The sequence below is a fragment of the Rhinopithecus roxellana genome, chromosome 13 (assembly GCF_007565055.1).
Source record: "Rhinopithecus roxellana isolate Shanxi Qingling chromosome 13, ASM756505v1, whole genome shotgun sequence".
Taxonomy (NCBI): domain Eukaryota; kingdom Metazoa; phylum Chordata; class Mammalia; order Primates; family Cercopithecidae; genus Rhinopithecus; species Rhinopithecus roxellana.
Genome location: NC_044561.1, coordinates 52772954 through 52788801, shown reverse-complemented (window position 1 = coordinate 52788801; position 15848 = coordinate 52772954). Strand labels below are relative to the sequence as shown.

At 41.8% G+C, this 15848-nt stretch overlaps 1 protein-coding gene across 9 annotated transcripts in view; it reads right to left on the bottom strand.

Annotated features, from left to right (window-relative positions):
• Window positions 1–3536: 3536 nt before the first annotated feature.
• Window positions 3537–15848, bottom strand: part of DYRK1A (dual specificity tyrosine phosphorylation regulated kinase 1A) — a 153405-nt gene continuing 141093 nt past the window's right edge. For 7 of the 9 annotated variants that reach the window (XM_030914227.1, XM_030914223.1, XM_030914228.1 and 4 more), the window contains 3 exons: window positions 13438–13744; window positions 12478–12602; window positions 3537–6789 (listed from right to left, as the gene is read on the bottom strand). In XM_030914227.1, coding sequence (XP_030770087.1) covers window positions 6169–6789; window positions 12478–12602; window positions 13438–13744 — 1053 coding nt within the window. In that variant the 3' untranslated portion in view covers window positions 3537–6168. The remainder of the gene's footprint in view (window positions 6790–12477; window positions 12603–13437; window positions 13745–15848) is intronic. The other 2 variants (XM_030914226.1, XM_030914230.1) reach the window with 1 other exon arrangement.

Here is a 15848-nt window from a genome sequence, read left to right as displayed (position 1 = left end):
AACGGAGGTTGCAGTGAACCGAGATCGCACCCCTGCACACCAACCTGGGAGACAGAGCAAGACTGTCTCAAAAAAAAAAAAAAAAAAGTTCTTGGATTCAGACTTCCGTCAGATTAGCCACATGCCTCTTCTTGCCCGAGTCCTGCCTGGCTGCAGGTTCAGAATCGCCCACAAAGTTTCCGAAACAGCTCCAGGCCCCACCCCAACTCTGAATCTAAAATTCTGCCAGTGTGATGGGCATCTGTGGTTTTATAAAGTTCTACAGATGAGTTTAAAGTGCAGCAAAGTTGGAAAGTCATTTTAAATTGATGATTTTAAACTGATTTAGCAGTTTGAGATCACTAGAGTTCATTAGTCATTTCTTTCCTGGACTTGCGGGCAATGGGAGTGGTGCCTGAAGTGAGTTCCTCCCCACCTCGCGGCATCACCTCTTCAGCAGAACAAGGCTTGTCTGTGATGTCCATTAAATTGCTTTCTCGTGCCATTTCACTGCATTCCGCTTTAAATCTTTACAGATGTGAGCCACCATGCCCAGCCTATTTATGTTTGAGAAGCCCAGGCTGGAGGATCACTTGAGGCCAGGAGTTTGAGTACCGCCTGAGCAACTCAGCAAAACCCCATATTAAAAACAGTCAGGCATGGTGGTTGTGCACCGGTAGTCCCAGCTACTTGGGAGGCTGAGATGGGAGGATCACTTGAGCCCAGTTGTTTAAGGCTGCAGTGAACCGCGATCACACCACTAAACTCCAGCTTGCATGACAAAGCCAGACACCGTCTCTAAAAAAGAAATAACATTAAAAAAACTTAACCGTTTCATGCCACTAGAGGTATTTTCATTTCAGAGGGAGTGAACAAACCCCACCCCAGCAGTGCCCTTCTCTGCAGTCTTTCTGTACAACAGTGAGTGGAGGATGATTCCCAAGTCGTCATCCCAGGGTCTCTTTTAAGCAAAACACTTTCTGCTGAGCACACTCAGGCTCAGGCCCGTCTTCTTGCCTGGGTGTTCGTTAATAATCCCCCGTCCAGCACACCTGCCTGGCTGCTTCCTGGCCGCGCTAGTGCAGAACTACCACACATACCTAGCGTCGGCCACTTCATTTTGCCCTTGGCTCTGAATCTCTGCCTGGACTGCAGTTTCAGATACGGAATTCAGAGACAAGTACACTGACATTCATGAATGAGTATATAATGGAAGCAAAACTTCACAGGAATAAAGGAAAAAATCCCTAAGGTAGCAATTTTAGAAATTTAATCAGAAAGATTATCAAATAGCTGGTCTTTCGAACAGATGACATGTTAAGCACTAATACCTACACGGCCTTTCTCTAGCTACGACAACTCGGCCGACCATGCCCATGACAGCATCGCCCGGCCTCCCTTTGGAACAGTTGGGCTCCACTTGTCCACTTGTTTCCTCTGTCCTGCATCATGAACTTTTGCCACCATTTTGCCTGACCCAAACTTAATGCACTTTATTCATCAACATGACTCAGGCTCTAGTACTATGCTCCTTCAGGACCCAGCTGGGACTGAACCAGGCTACCTGGTAAAAGCAAAAGGAAGCTGGTTTAAGGCTTGTCTCTGCCTCCTCAATGCTTTGAAGAAGCATTCACAGGTTTTGCTGAGGATGGCAGGAAATTCAACTGAAATGGAAATTTACCCACATTAATTCCACACCTGTTTTTTTTTTTTTTTTTTTTTTTTGTAATAACAGGGACATACCCTAAAGATGGGAAATTATGGGGAAAAGTTTTCAGGTAAAGCAGTTGCATCCTGGAAGAGAGACCTGTAGCATTCTAGTTACTGTCATTCAAATCAGTGTCCAGTTGGAGATATACTTTCTTGTCTCTTAAGATTTAAAGTAGGAAATTAGAAGTAAATACTGACAAATACCTGACAGTCTCAGTGTTAAAGTAGTATTATTTTAGAAGTTCTGATGCAAGAACACCCACTGAGAGCAGTCAAAATCTGGGACCTTGGCTATGTATAATGCCGGAGAGAGAGCCAAACACAGCAAGCGATGAGCCACTTACCTCAGTGAACACGTCTTCCACCAAACAAGCATCCAGTGCTTTCAACACAGCTATACGTCAAAACTTCCTGGCCCAGTGTGAAAGCCCAGTAGGCATCCACAGGCTGGTTCTCAGTGGATTCATTGGGATTAAGGTTAGTCATAAAAAGGGAGGATAACAAATAAGCTGTCTTCTTAGGGTTTCTTCTCTTGTTCTTTGTACTACAAATTACTTGATGATGTATGTTTTCATCCAAGGAAACAGGCCTAGATAAGGAGCCAGGGTTAGAAAATCAGAACTTCTGCTCTACTCTCCCTGACACCAAAGGTTTTCCAACGTCTGGTCAACAGACATCCCTAGCAGATTTTTAAGAAATCTGAATAAAGTCTGGGTATACCGAAGTCACACACAGCCTTTGTCCCCATTACATTTTCAAACTTTCTTCATATATGGCACTAAGACCACGTCACGTATTTGAAATGAACCATCCGGTTGATTACAGTCTACCACTATAAAAATGAACATAAAAATGAGTCTTGAACTTGTATTCTGTCTATGGGGATACCACCCGGAATGCGCCGGACCACGTCTGAACTTGTATTCTGAGGGCTATCAAAATAAAGGCAGGCCCAAAGGAAACTGAGAAACTGGCCTAGAACTGAGTGCCTGCTATCTTGTCTTCACGTGTATTTTGATTATGTATCTCCCTGTTGGAAGAACAGAACAGTTAAGTTCACCACCACAAAAGCTGGGAAGCAGTACAGGGACAAGCTCAATGGTCACTTGTGGGCCTACATAATTACTGAATCTTTCATGATTTTCTACATGTAGTTTTAAATAAAAATGTCTTTTTTTTTTTCAGTCCAATATCATAAAATGTGCCCTTTACCGAGGTAAAATTCTCACACCCTAAGAAATAAAACTAATGGAAGTTTTCCTTTCTTACATGTGGTTAACTTCAACTTTACGCAACCAACCTTAATTTTACAGACTCACACTTAACTTTAAATAAGTATCTTACCTTTTGAAAGCCACCTTAATATATACTGAAACAGGTTAATTTGTAAGAAGAGAAGACTTTAGGTTACCAACTGAATCACAGTGGCAAGAATTCTAGAATTCTGATATGTCCCCGTATGAAGATTTGGGGAAGGAAGAATGAGTATTCGTATTCCCTCCTTCATCCAAGCACGTCAAAGCGTATCAGAGAAAACCACTAGACCCTCCCCATCTATTCTAAATGCTACCAACTAAAACACTAGCATTTTGAACCACAAAAATATTATGTAAGCATTCAAATAAAAAAATCAATGTGAAAAATCAAAATGATGTGTTAAACCTCCAATTTTTACTTTCAGAGATTGCTGATGCCTATGTTGATGTATCTCAAATAGTGTCCTTTTTACACATTTAACTCAACTTTGATAGTATACCTACCAGACCTGGACCAGGTTAATTGCATAGGAAGATTTTTACTATGTTTACATTTTTCTTAAATTAATTTTAAAAAAGCATAGTAAAGAGTCTGAGGACAAATTATTCAACTGTTTATCATACATAAGACCGCATGACTATAATACAAAGGGGAGTTCTTTTTTTCATTTAACGTTACAATATACACAGCAAGTCCGGACTAGATCTTACAATCTGAACACAGGTATTTAACCTTTTCCATGCTGTTTATGTTTACAATGCACAGAAGTCCTGTAACCAAACTGTGTAGTAAAGCACACAAAACTGGACTGTAACATAACACAGTATGCAGAAGCATTGGATTTTATGATTTTCTTTATGTAAATATTGGTTTAAAAACTGCTTTAGTTTTTTGGTGCTTGCTAAGATGTGGCAACCAGCACAGAAAAAAAATGACCTGACCCATATGATATCTTAACCTCATTATTCCTAAACAGCAGTAACTACTGAATTCCTTTTGATATTGCTATACTCAAGATGATATCCTTTTATTCACTGTAAACCTTTAAGAACTACCAAGTTCAAAAAAATCATCCACAGGCTTGACAGTTAATTACAAAATAAATATGGATTTCCTGATAAACAACAAAAAATTTCTGTAGTTTATAAAAACGAATATTTCCAAGTTTCCATTCACATTACATAGTGTTTAGCCTTTCTTTTGTCACTGTTTACATATAAAAACCTGCTTTTGTTCAGAAAAAAAGTTGACCTACTCAGCCACATGGAATTGCCCAATAGAATGAAAGGCGGTGTTCTGCTGAGTCGTCTTAAAACAGGTTAGCGGCAGAGGTAGATTACTGCTTCTTTTCTAGGCTTCTTTTGATCCTGGACAGGTAAATTACTTCATTCTCCCAATTCAACCGCTCAAAAGTGTCACACCCCAAAATTGGTCAATTTAAAATGGGAACACAAATTTAGCAACTGCCAGACTGTGTTACATTAAGGCAGCGTAATCTCAACACGAGGCACCTGTTAATAATACCAGCCTGTCTGCTCAGGTCACGCATGAGAGTTCTGCTTTACTTGCGCTCATACTCTGGACCTGTTGGTGCAATCAAGGTCTTGCTTTCAAGTTTACAAGTAGGTTAATCAGGAATACAAGAATCAACTGCTGGTTCCATAGCTTCTGGATCCAGTGTCCCTTTACCTTCAGAAGCCTGAACACACTTAGAATGTAACAGATGTTGTAATCTTGAATTAGATGTCAATCTATTATGTTCAGTACACAGATTGCTGTAAATGTATTGGCTATGGATTCAACAACAGTTCCAGTTTTGTTTAAGCAATAGTACAGCCATAATTTTCAACTGACATTTAAAAATGGTCTAGTTACACCTTGTGTCAAAGTGCAGAACTGCTACATTATTGGTTACAGACATCTATGTGCTATAAAAACAGCTTTGGTACAATAAATTATCAAAAAAGAAAATAAATTTTTGTAAAATTCACAGCATAATTGTGAGGCAAAAAAGCAGTCACATAAAATTCTGCATTTTTTAAAAATGTTCAGGATGAACAGAAGACATCTTTGTGCAGAAGAAATGGTGGAGATACCACGTGCCGAGAAAAAGCAAAAGAAAAAGTAAAAAGCAGGAAGGGACACAGCTGTAGCTATTTCCATCAAAGCAAACCACTACTTCTGTGACCTTCAACCAATAAGGAAGTCAACTTTATGACACACGCAAAGTGACCTTGCAATACCTTACAATTAGTGGGTCACAAAAGTCTATTTTAAAAGAAAGGCCTCTTGAATTACCCATTCTCTGTGTTTTCAGCATTAAGGACTGTCTGCAAAAGCATGTCCAAAAGTGATTGCATCTGAAATGGTAGGCTCTTCTAATTTCGAGTCCAAATCCATAAGGCCAAAGGTTATCCCAAAGACCACCACTCAGACCTTCCCAGGACTGGCCACGACTGACCCGTTGATTGCTTCTCAGTGCACCTTGGTTAGGAGACCAGTCACGTTCCATCCTATCTTCCTGTGGCCTCTACAACAGGAGAGCCACAGGATCCCATGTAATTGCTGCTTTGATCCTCAGTAGGTTCAGATAGGAGAGTTCTGATCCCCGCCACTCAGCATGCTTACTGTGCCTGACAAACTTCAACACAACCGTCCCTTTCATACAGCTGAAGATGGTGTTTGTGGAAGCTGGAGGTCCCTCTTCCTTACAGTACTGCATTTCCGTGCCCAAGTGTGTTTAGAGGACTTAAAAACCCAAATTTCCCACCCTCCCACCCAAAACAAAACAGAACAAAAAAATAGTGGGGGGGACAAAAAGAAAAAAAAAACACCCTCATGGGCCCTTTATGCAAATTATGTGCAGTGCCTTTTATTTTAAAATTAGTTGGCAAATGACCAAGACCAACATCTGAATATTTTTGCTGAAAAGAAAGACAAAAAAACCCCACTATGGCTGGGATGTGGCAAGTTAAAATGGGGGAGCAAAGAGAGGATACCTCTGAGCTATCCATGAAGATGGGTTTGGACATGGCTCTTTTAAACACTTCAACGTCCCTCTGCAATCTTTTCAAGTTAAAAAAAAAAAAGTCAGCTTTGCCCTCTTGTAGCGGTTCAGTGTGTTAATCTCCTTCTGATTCAAGCAGCTTTGCACTTTGTTTTTGGAAAAAAAACACCACTTCTATAAAAACACACAAGAAACAAACTCAAGTTTCAATGTAGTCACGAGCTAGCTACAGGACTCTGTTGCACACAAACTCCTGTCATGGGGGACTCTTCTCTATCAGCCCCTTGCCTCATTGTCAGATGTCCTTCAGTCATGTAATGTGCAGGACCTGTATTAGCAGAAAATTGGTATGTTGGATGTCCAGCTATGCCAGTCTCTTGGCGGGGATTGGAGTAGACGGTCAAATTAACGTCCATAGCTCCATTCTGTCCAAAGTCCAAGGTATTAGCAGCCACTGGGCGATTCTGGTAGGCCTGATTGCCTTGATTACCAGTAGAGGAGGAAGATGTCGAGGAAGAAGTCGTTGAGGAAGACAGGGATGTCATGGAGTGGTGACTGTGGCCAACCTCCATAGAATCTTGGGTAGAGGAGCTATTTGTTGGAGAATTGTAGACCCTTGGCCTGGTCCGGTTACCCAAGGCTTGTTGTCCATGGTGGTGGTGATGGTGGTGGTGGTGGTGATGGTGATGGGAACTGTTACCATGGTGATGATGCAATGCATTCTGTTGAGGGGCTACATGAAAGGTTGTTTCTTGAACAGGATGAGTTTCAACAGTGACCTGTGTAGGAGCTTCAGTGCCTGACCAACCAAGAGGGGCAGGAAATTGCTGACGCACCTGAAAGAACAGATTTTTAAAAGGATTTTTCAGAGGACTGCTTCCAAGCTTTAATCTTCCATCAAAAGCGATGACACAAACTAGCATTACATTAATCACGGGTTAAGTGTTTTTGAAACTTTTAATGTGTTAGACAGTTTTATAATACAATATCCCAAATACATTCAAGGGCAAAAAAATTTCATCATGAAAGATGCAATTTGTAGAAAGTTATATCCTTAAATAGGTTCATCTATTTCACTAGCCACTGTCTTCCCTTGGGAGCACTGTTTATGCTAGGGGTCTGCAAATATTCCCCGAAAAGGGCCAGATAGTATTCTAGGCAGGTCCAAAAGGAAGTCTTTACTTATCCCTCATGTCCTTCCTCTCTCCATCTTTCTTCTTTCAATAAAGGACTACTATCTACCCAGCTGCTTAACAATGCCTCTGTCCAACCCATGAGCAAGAACTTACGTGTCCACCTATGAAACAGATGCCAAATTTGGCCTCTTCTCTTCATCCCCACCATCTCCTCTTGCCTAGGCTAACACAACAGCCCCCTAAATGAACTCCTTGCTTCCATCCTTGCCGTTCTCCAAAGGGTAGCAGGAACAATCTTTTCGTAACACAAATCCAATCACTTCCTTATTTAAAATCCTGTAATGCCTTCTCACTGCACTTAGAAAAACAAAACAATCCCAAACGGATACAACGGTCTGCATCACCTGGCCAATGCCCACTTCTCCAACTTCTTTTCCCACCCATCCTATCCCCGGCTACCTGGGTTCCAACCAAAGGCGGCTTGCCTTCCATTCCTCCCCTGGGTCACTATCTCTCAAATGCCTCAGTGTACTAATAACACGCTGCTCCCCTCTGCCTAGAAATGTTCTTATTTCTTGGATTTTCTTATTGCTTGGATGTCTCTTTTTCATCACTTCAGTTCCAGAGCCTTCCCTGACCACTCTGACTGATACTGCCTCAACCACTGTGGTAGAAGCTACAGGTTGTGCACAGTATTCTTCTCGTTCCTGAGCACATGGCTATACAACACTTCCCAGCCTCCCTTGTACTCACTGATGGCCATATGTCTAAGCTGTCCACGGAATGTGAATGAAACTTTGTATGTCACTGCTAGCCTGGCACACAAAATAGTACCTCCCAAGTCCTTCTGCCTGCTGGACACAGTAGACAGTTAGGCCCTAGGGCATGGTGGAACCATAAGATGGTAGGAAACCAGGACCTGGAAGACAGCCTAGCCACTAACCTGAACACCTATTCTGGACTGTTAAGACAAAAATGAAGGAAACTTGGTACTCCTTAAGCTACCATATTTTGGGGGTCTATCTGTCATATCAGAGTTTGGTCTACTCTAATACATGCTATCCAACAAACAGTCATTCTCTACCAAATTATCCTTATTTTCTTTTTAAGAGCTAATGCTACTTGCCACGTTTATTCATGCTCATTTTATTTACTTGTGTCACTGTAAGCTCTAGGACGGCAAAAGGCTCAGTCTATATCACCAGTGGCCGGCACCAATTAAGTGTTTATTCAACGAAGGTGGTCTGAGAACCAAACTTTTAAGAGATACTACTGAAAACAATCAGTAGAAAAGTTGGCAGTGACTTCTCAGAAAAGAAAATACTAATTGTTTATATATGAAGTTAATCAAGTTACTGGATTAGAAAATCACATGGGGGCAATCTGGCAATAGTTATCAAAATTATAAATCACGCTACCCTTTGAAACAGTCATTCTGCTTGCAGGAATTTGTATCACAGATAAAATGTGTATGTGTGAGTGAGACACATACAGTGGTGCCTCCTTATCCGCAAGAGATACAGTCCACGATCCCCACTGGATGCCTGAAACTGCAGAGGACCAAACCCTCTATATACTATGTTTTTTGATCTGATAATCTAGATGGCTACAAAGTAACTTATCTACTGTGTGGACACGCTGGACAAAGGGATGAGTCACACCTAGGGTGGGACAGCATGAGATTTCATCGTGCTACTCGTAACAGAATTTAAAACTTACGATTTCTGAAATTTTCCACTTAATATTTTTGGATCATGATTGACTGCATAACTGAAACCGTGGATAAGAAGGGACACTACTGTACAGGATTATTTATTAAACTACCATTTGTAAATAGTAAAAAAGGTTGGAAATGAATTAAACACCCATTAATAAATAGGGGACTGGTGGCCACAGCGGCACACGCCTGGAATCCCAGCACTTTGGAAGGCTGAGGTGGGAGGATCAGTTCAGCCCAGGAGTTCAAGACCAGCCGGGGAAACATAGTGAGACCTCACTGCAGGGTGTGCTGGGATACAACTGTAGGCCTATTTACTCAGGAGGCTGGGGTGGGAGGATCACTTGAGCCCAGGTGCTCAAGGCTGCAGTGAGCCGTGATCGCGCCACTGCACTCCAGCCTGGGTGACAGAGCAAGACCCCAGCTCTAAAAATAAATAAATACATGAATAAACAAACAATAGGGGAATGGTGAAAAGACTTATGGAATATCTAACAGGATACTGTGCAAATAAATAAAAGAATGAAAAAGCTCTCCATGTATTGATACAGAGAGTGCTCCAAAATGTATGTCAAGACTAGAAAAACCAAGATGTTTTGAAACAGTTTGCCTGGTATGGTAGTTGTGTACAAAGGGTGGATGAAGACTATGTATTTGTATTTGCTTGAATATGTATAAAATATCTCCAAAAGTATACAAAAAACTAATAAACTAGTAACACTGGTTTAGAAATTGAGGGGCTAGAAGGCATGGAAGGAAGGAAAACCTTTCACTGAATTCCCTTTTATATTTACTTATTTTTAAAACCATGTGACTATATCAACCACTCAAAAATTAAGTAATAAAAAAGGATTTGAAGCAAAATCTTGACCTCTGTGAAATCCAGGTGGGAGGAACGTGGTGTCTTATGCTACTCTTGTATGTGTTTGCAGTATGGAATAGATCTGGAAGAAAGAAAGGGAAGAAGACGAGACAGGCGGAGAGTCTAAACATTTAGCGAGAGCCCATGGGAGTAGTGATACTTAAGACCTGAAGCATAAATAGTAGTTACCAAAGCAAAAGGAGGAGGAAAAGAGTATTGCAGGCTGAGAGCACAGGAAATGTGAGAAAAGAGAGAATGTGGCATATTACACAAAGTGAAAAATAAATCAGTGTGACTAGGGTGAGTGAAGAGGAGAAAGAATGGCCTCAGTGAGGACCAGAACCCGCAAAGCACCAACGCCTTGATAAGAAGTCTACATTTCATTTCAGGTAGAAGGGCAAGTCAAAGCTGGTTTAAAGTAGGGAAAATAGGCCAGGTGCGGAGGCTCATCACGCCTGTAATCTCTGCACTTTGGGAGGCCGAGATGGGCAGATCACCTGAGGTCAGGAGTTCATGACCAGTCTGGCCAACATGGCAAAACCCCGTCTCTACTAAAAATAGAAAAATTAGCCGGCATGGTGACATGTGTCTGTAATCCCAGCTACTCGGTAGGAGACTTGCTTGAACCAGGGAGGCGGAGGTTGCAATAAGCAGAGATCATGCCGTTGCACTCCAGCCTGGGAGACAGAGTGAGACTCCACCTCAGGGGAAAAAAAAAAAAAAAATGGGAAAATAGCAAGAACAGACCGCTTTAGAGAAAGCTCACTTGGCTGCAGGGAAGAGAATGTGCTGACAGGTGAATGGAATTAGACACTCCACAACCGTTTTAGACACTCCCAAACTCTTTCTAGTAAGACAGGTCATAACAACCAGGCAAAGTGAAAGGTGGAGAATAAAAACGTATTAAGATGTGGTGAATCCAGATAATTTACTGTCTGATTCAGTGTGGGGAAAGACGTAGAGAGAAGTGCCCCCAGATATATGACTTGAGCAAATGGGTAAATTTAGGGCCATTTTTACAAAGAATGGCAAAAATAGAAGAGTTAGGAAGGAAGTGAAAATGATGACACCAGTTTATGTGCTGTGTGTGCACATATTGTTGAGACTTTCAAGGTGACATTTATAGTAAACAGTTAGAAAGGCCCTAGGGGTTCAGAAGTGAAGTCTAAGTCAGAAGTCAAGACTTAAGAGCAACTGGCATGAAGATGGTGACTGCAGGCCCCGGCACGTGTGGCTGAATCATCGAGGAAACATTAAGGGGAGTAGGGCAGGGACACGGGTCACGCCTCAAGGAACACTCAGGTTTCAGGGGTGGGTAGAAGAAAAGAAAAAACAAAGAGACAGTGAAGGAAGGGGCAGAGAAATGGGGGGACAGAGAATCATCCTGCCAAGGAAACCAGCAGTGAGTGTTTCAAAGAGTGGGTAAAACTCAACACTTCCAAATGAAGTTGTAGAATGCAGAAAGATAGCATTAGGGTGTCCACTGGACCCATCAGTGAAGGTCACCGCTGACACTGGCAGGAGAGCTGGAGGGCAGGACCTAAGCGGAACAGGCAAGGAGGTCTTCAGAGTAAAGACACAAAGACTACAGGCAGCAGAAGTATAGGGAAAGAAAGGGGGACACGCAAAGATGCTGCTTAAGATGGGAGAGGCCCGAGGATGAGGAAATGCTGATCAACAGAAAAAGCCACAAGAGAGAATGAAGACACTAGAGCCAAGGGAGACCAAAGGGCAAAGTCCCCATGACAGCAGGAGAGAGGGGATCAGGGCAATGAGTAGGCTTGGCCTTAGGCAAAAAGAAACACATTGCTTCTAACAAAAAAGGGGTAGAGGAGAAGTGGACAGTGCACACATAGGCAGGATTATGTATTCAATGCTACAAAGCGGAAAGCGTTCCTGTCTGAAGACTCTTTTCCTTACAATGCAAAGAGTGGGTGAGAACAGAGAAGGGGAGGGCAAACGTTTCTAAGAGTAGAAAAGTTTGAAACTATTATTAAAGAGAACAGCAGAGGATGGGACAACTCGGGAAACACGTAAGACTTTCCAGCAGTGGTTGGTGAGTATTAACAGTGCTGACAAACAGCTGCATGTGGGATTTTCTCCAGCACCATTCAGCTGCCCTAGTCACAAGAATGGAGAGCGCTCTTCATCAACAGCAGTTTACTCATCCATCAAATACTACACTGGCCTCTCACCTTCAAACACCACCATGCAAAACTCTGTATAAACCAACTTACAACTTTATCAGATGATTTAAATATTTTCACCATCACCATCTGCTTCACTTCAATTTTGAAAAAGTACTTAATGAGATCCTCTTCTTCAACAGGTTTAAGAACAGAAAACAAATAAAACAACAACAACAAAAAGGGTAAAATCAAACCAGAAACTGATTCATAATCCAGGACTACAAGTGCTAAAAAATCATGAGAGGAAGCAGAGTCGAGTCATTAAGATCATGACCCAGGGAAATTTACTCAGCCTATGAAGTCTCAGTTTCCACTGTAAAACGGGAATCAAATAAGCATGAGGCTCAAAATGCTGCTTTGGTAAATGAGATAAACACAGGAAAAAAACCGTTCAAAACAGCTGCTATGCCTCCAGGAAGTGTTAGCCACTTCTAGACAAGGAGGAGGACAACTGCAAGAATGTGCTTCTCTATGATAAATACTGACATTTTCTTAAGACAGCAGAACGTCATGAACCTCTAGGGTAAATGATACGGTCATTCTAAAGGCACCTGGCATCCAGTGCTGCTCTGCCTGAGCATGGCAGGTGACACAAGCAAAAGAACCATGTGCGAGCTCACCTGGGGACTGTGTGTCTCACAGTCCATGGCCTGCACAGCAGCTGTGAAGTGCCCGCCACTGTGCCGATGCTGGTGCGTTGGATCCGACCGGGCTCTCCCACTGTTGCTTGTCCCCGATGAGCCACCTGAAATATCACAACACAAAACAATACAACTGTGAGTTTAAAATTCAATTTGTTCAAATTTATACTCTGAAACTATACCATTAAAACTGAAAGTATTCGGCCAGACGCTGTGGCTCAAGCCTGTAATTCCAGTACTTTGGGAGGCCAAGACGGGCGGTTCACAAGGTCAGGAGATCGAGACCATCCTGGCTAACACCGTGAAACCCCGTCTCTACTAAAAAATACAAAAAACTAGCCGAGTGAGGTGGCGGGCACCTATAGTCCCAGCTACACGAGAGGCTGAGGCAGGAGAATGGTATGAACCCGAAAGGCGGAGCTTGCAGTGAGCTGACATCTGGCCACTGCACTCCAGTTTGGGTGACAGAGCGAGACTCCGTCTCAAAAAAACAACAACAAAAACAAAAAAAAAAAAACCAAAGTATTCACACACACACCACAAAATCTCTAATATTAACTTGAAAGTATATCACAAAGTCTTCATATTCTCTGACTAAAACCAGGTTCTCTCTCGTCCACCAATGAACTAAAATACAATGAAGTCTGGTTTCCTCTTGCGGGAAAACTCATGCAATGTGGACAAAAACTCCATTTAAGAAGTAGTTTAAACTGCTGGTTAGTAAATAGATTTCCAACTGTCAAACAGAATTTATTACATGCGTAACTAAATATTGGAGCTGTGGGGAGATGAATTTACTGCTAACTACAAACAACAGATTTAAGTAAAGTAAATGCTCCCCATTAAATTAACAAATTAAATCAACACTTTAAAGTAATCCCACTTCATAAAGAAAACACAAAACATTCCCAAGCCTAATCTAACCGCAGCAACACAGACCTGAGCTTGATGATGTACTGGAGGTGGTGCCCGAAGACTGAGACTGCTCCATGGCGGGGCTTGTAGACACACTATTACTTGTATTTGTACCTTCATCAGCTGTTTTCTTGAAGAAACTGTGCTGCAGAGCATAATAAGGTTGAATTCGAGTTTTGGGGTCATAATCAAGCATCCTTAAAATGAGGTCTTTGAACTTCAAGTAGTCAGCGACCGTATGACCTGACTCCCCAGCACGTCGCCCACCAGGTCCTCCTGTTTCCACTCCAAGAATGTTATGAAGTTTACGGGTTCCTGGTGGTTTGTACTCCTATAAGAGAGAAGATGAAAGGCTTTCTCTAAATTTGGTGGAATACGTAAACACTCACATAATTTAACTTCAAATGTTTAAATATATGTTGAGGCCTTTATTAAAAAGGACACTTCATAGTTAAATCCTCTGCCTTTTCACACATTAGTATCCCAAATGCATGGTAGTTACAGTTCAACATAATTCTGAGACCAAAAAATGGCTATAAATGGCCCAGGGGTCAGTAAACTGTGGCCTGATCCAGAGCCTGGTTTTCTATAGCTCCAGCTACAAACGTTTTTTCTGTTTTCAAAGGTTGTAAAAACAAGCAACCAAAACCAAAAAATATGCAACAGAGGCCCACAAGGCTGAAAGCATTTTCTCTCTTGTCTTTTACAGAGAGCACGCGTGTCCCTGCCCACCCTGGCTGGTAGCCTCTTTCCTGCCTAACTGTGCACCCTCAGCACCTGCTACACTTCCTTCACCAACAGCAGCCCAAGAAAGCTATGGCAATCACACCAAGGATGTTCTACATAAAAAGGCACTGGCCTAACCCTACCTGCTCAGAGTAGAAAAAGAAAATTATGTATGCTTCCCTTTAGAAAATCTATGTAATAATAAATTAACGTGCATTCAGATTTCCTGAAAACCCATTTTTTGGATAGATAACAGTATAACCCTTAAAACCTCTACAAATATTGAATTTATTAAGAATAGCATAACCAGACTTTGACTTCTAGTTACAATGCAGAAATGTGTGAAATGATTGTTCCTTCTCTAGTAAGTCATAAAATCACTGACTTTTAAAGACCCATCAGAGAGCTGCCTGAGGATCCAAAGTTGGAACAAAAATCCCCTGAATTCTACAAAACGAAAAGTCTCTCCTGGAAGAGATCTGCAGTGGGAGAAAGAGAAGCATGCCACAGGTGAGCGAGAAGACTCCAGCCCAAGTCTGAACCAACTTCTGACGGTCAGGTGTGGACAGACAGAAGATTGGGGCAGTACAGCAGGAGGAAGGTGATCTCCCAGGCACCGAGAGTTAGGAGTGGGGCTGCTGGCTGGGCAGTAATGTATAGAGACCACTAGATTTTCCCTGGTTCTAAAGACACAAACACTGCTGAAGCGAATGTTGTGATCCCAGCTTAAAACATCTGAAGACAGTGGGGAATAGAATCTAAGTCAAACAAGCAAAGCCTAGAGTCAGCTAAGCTACAAAAGAGATCAAATCAGCCCCACATGAGGGGCCTGACAGAGTAAGAGGCCTCTTTCTGAGGGAAAATATGATTCATCTTTAACTGTTCTTAAGCAATGAAAGTTTGTCACACATTTAAAAATTACAGACATTTAAAAAAAATGACGTCCACAATCACATGAAAGGAAAAAAACCCAATAGAAGATACACATAAATAAATGGTGCAGATGTTTAAAGTAGCAGACTGGAACTTTAAAATAATTACGATAAATTACTCCTAATAAATTATGATAATTAAACAATTTAGTTCAAAAGGTGGACAACATATGAACAGATGTAGAATTTCAGAAGAGAAAAACTATATTTAAAACAAAATAGAAATGCCAGAACTAAAAAATAGAGGCTGGGCTCATGTCTCTATACCCAGGTTGAGGTGGGAGGACTGCTTGAGTCCACGAGTTCAAGACTAGCCTAGGCAACATAGCCAGACCCCGTCCCTCCAAAAACTTTAATAGCTGAGAATGGCGCCTGCACCACTCCTGTAGTCTGAGCTACCTGGGAGGCTGAGGCAGAGGAACTCCTTGAGCCAAGGAAGTCAAGGCTGCAATGAGCCATGATCACACCATTGCACTTTAGCCTGGGCAACAGAGTGAGAACTTGTCTCAAGAATAACAATAACATCACATGAATCCATTTAATGGATTCAACAGCGGACTGGACTCAGCACAAGGAAAAACAAAATGAGTGAACCAGAAGATAGAAAAAGAAATTATCCAAATTAAAAACACAAACAGAAAACAGAATGAATAAATCAGAGACCATTGGGATAATATTCAGCACTATAACATACACATCACTGGAGAACTGGAAGAAAGATGCAAGCAGAACAAATATTTGGAAAGACTATGTCTGAGGATTTTCAAAAACTGATGA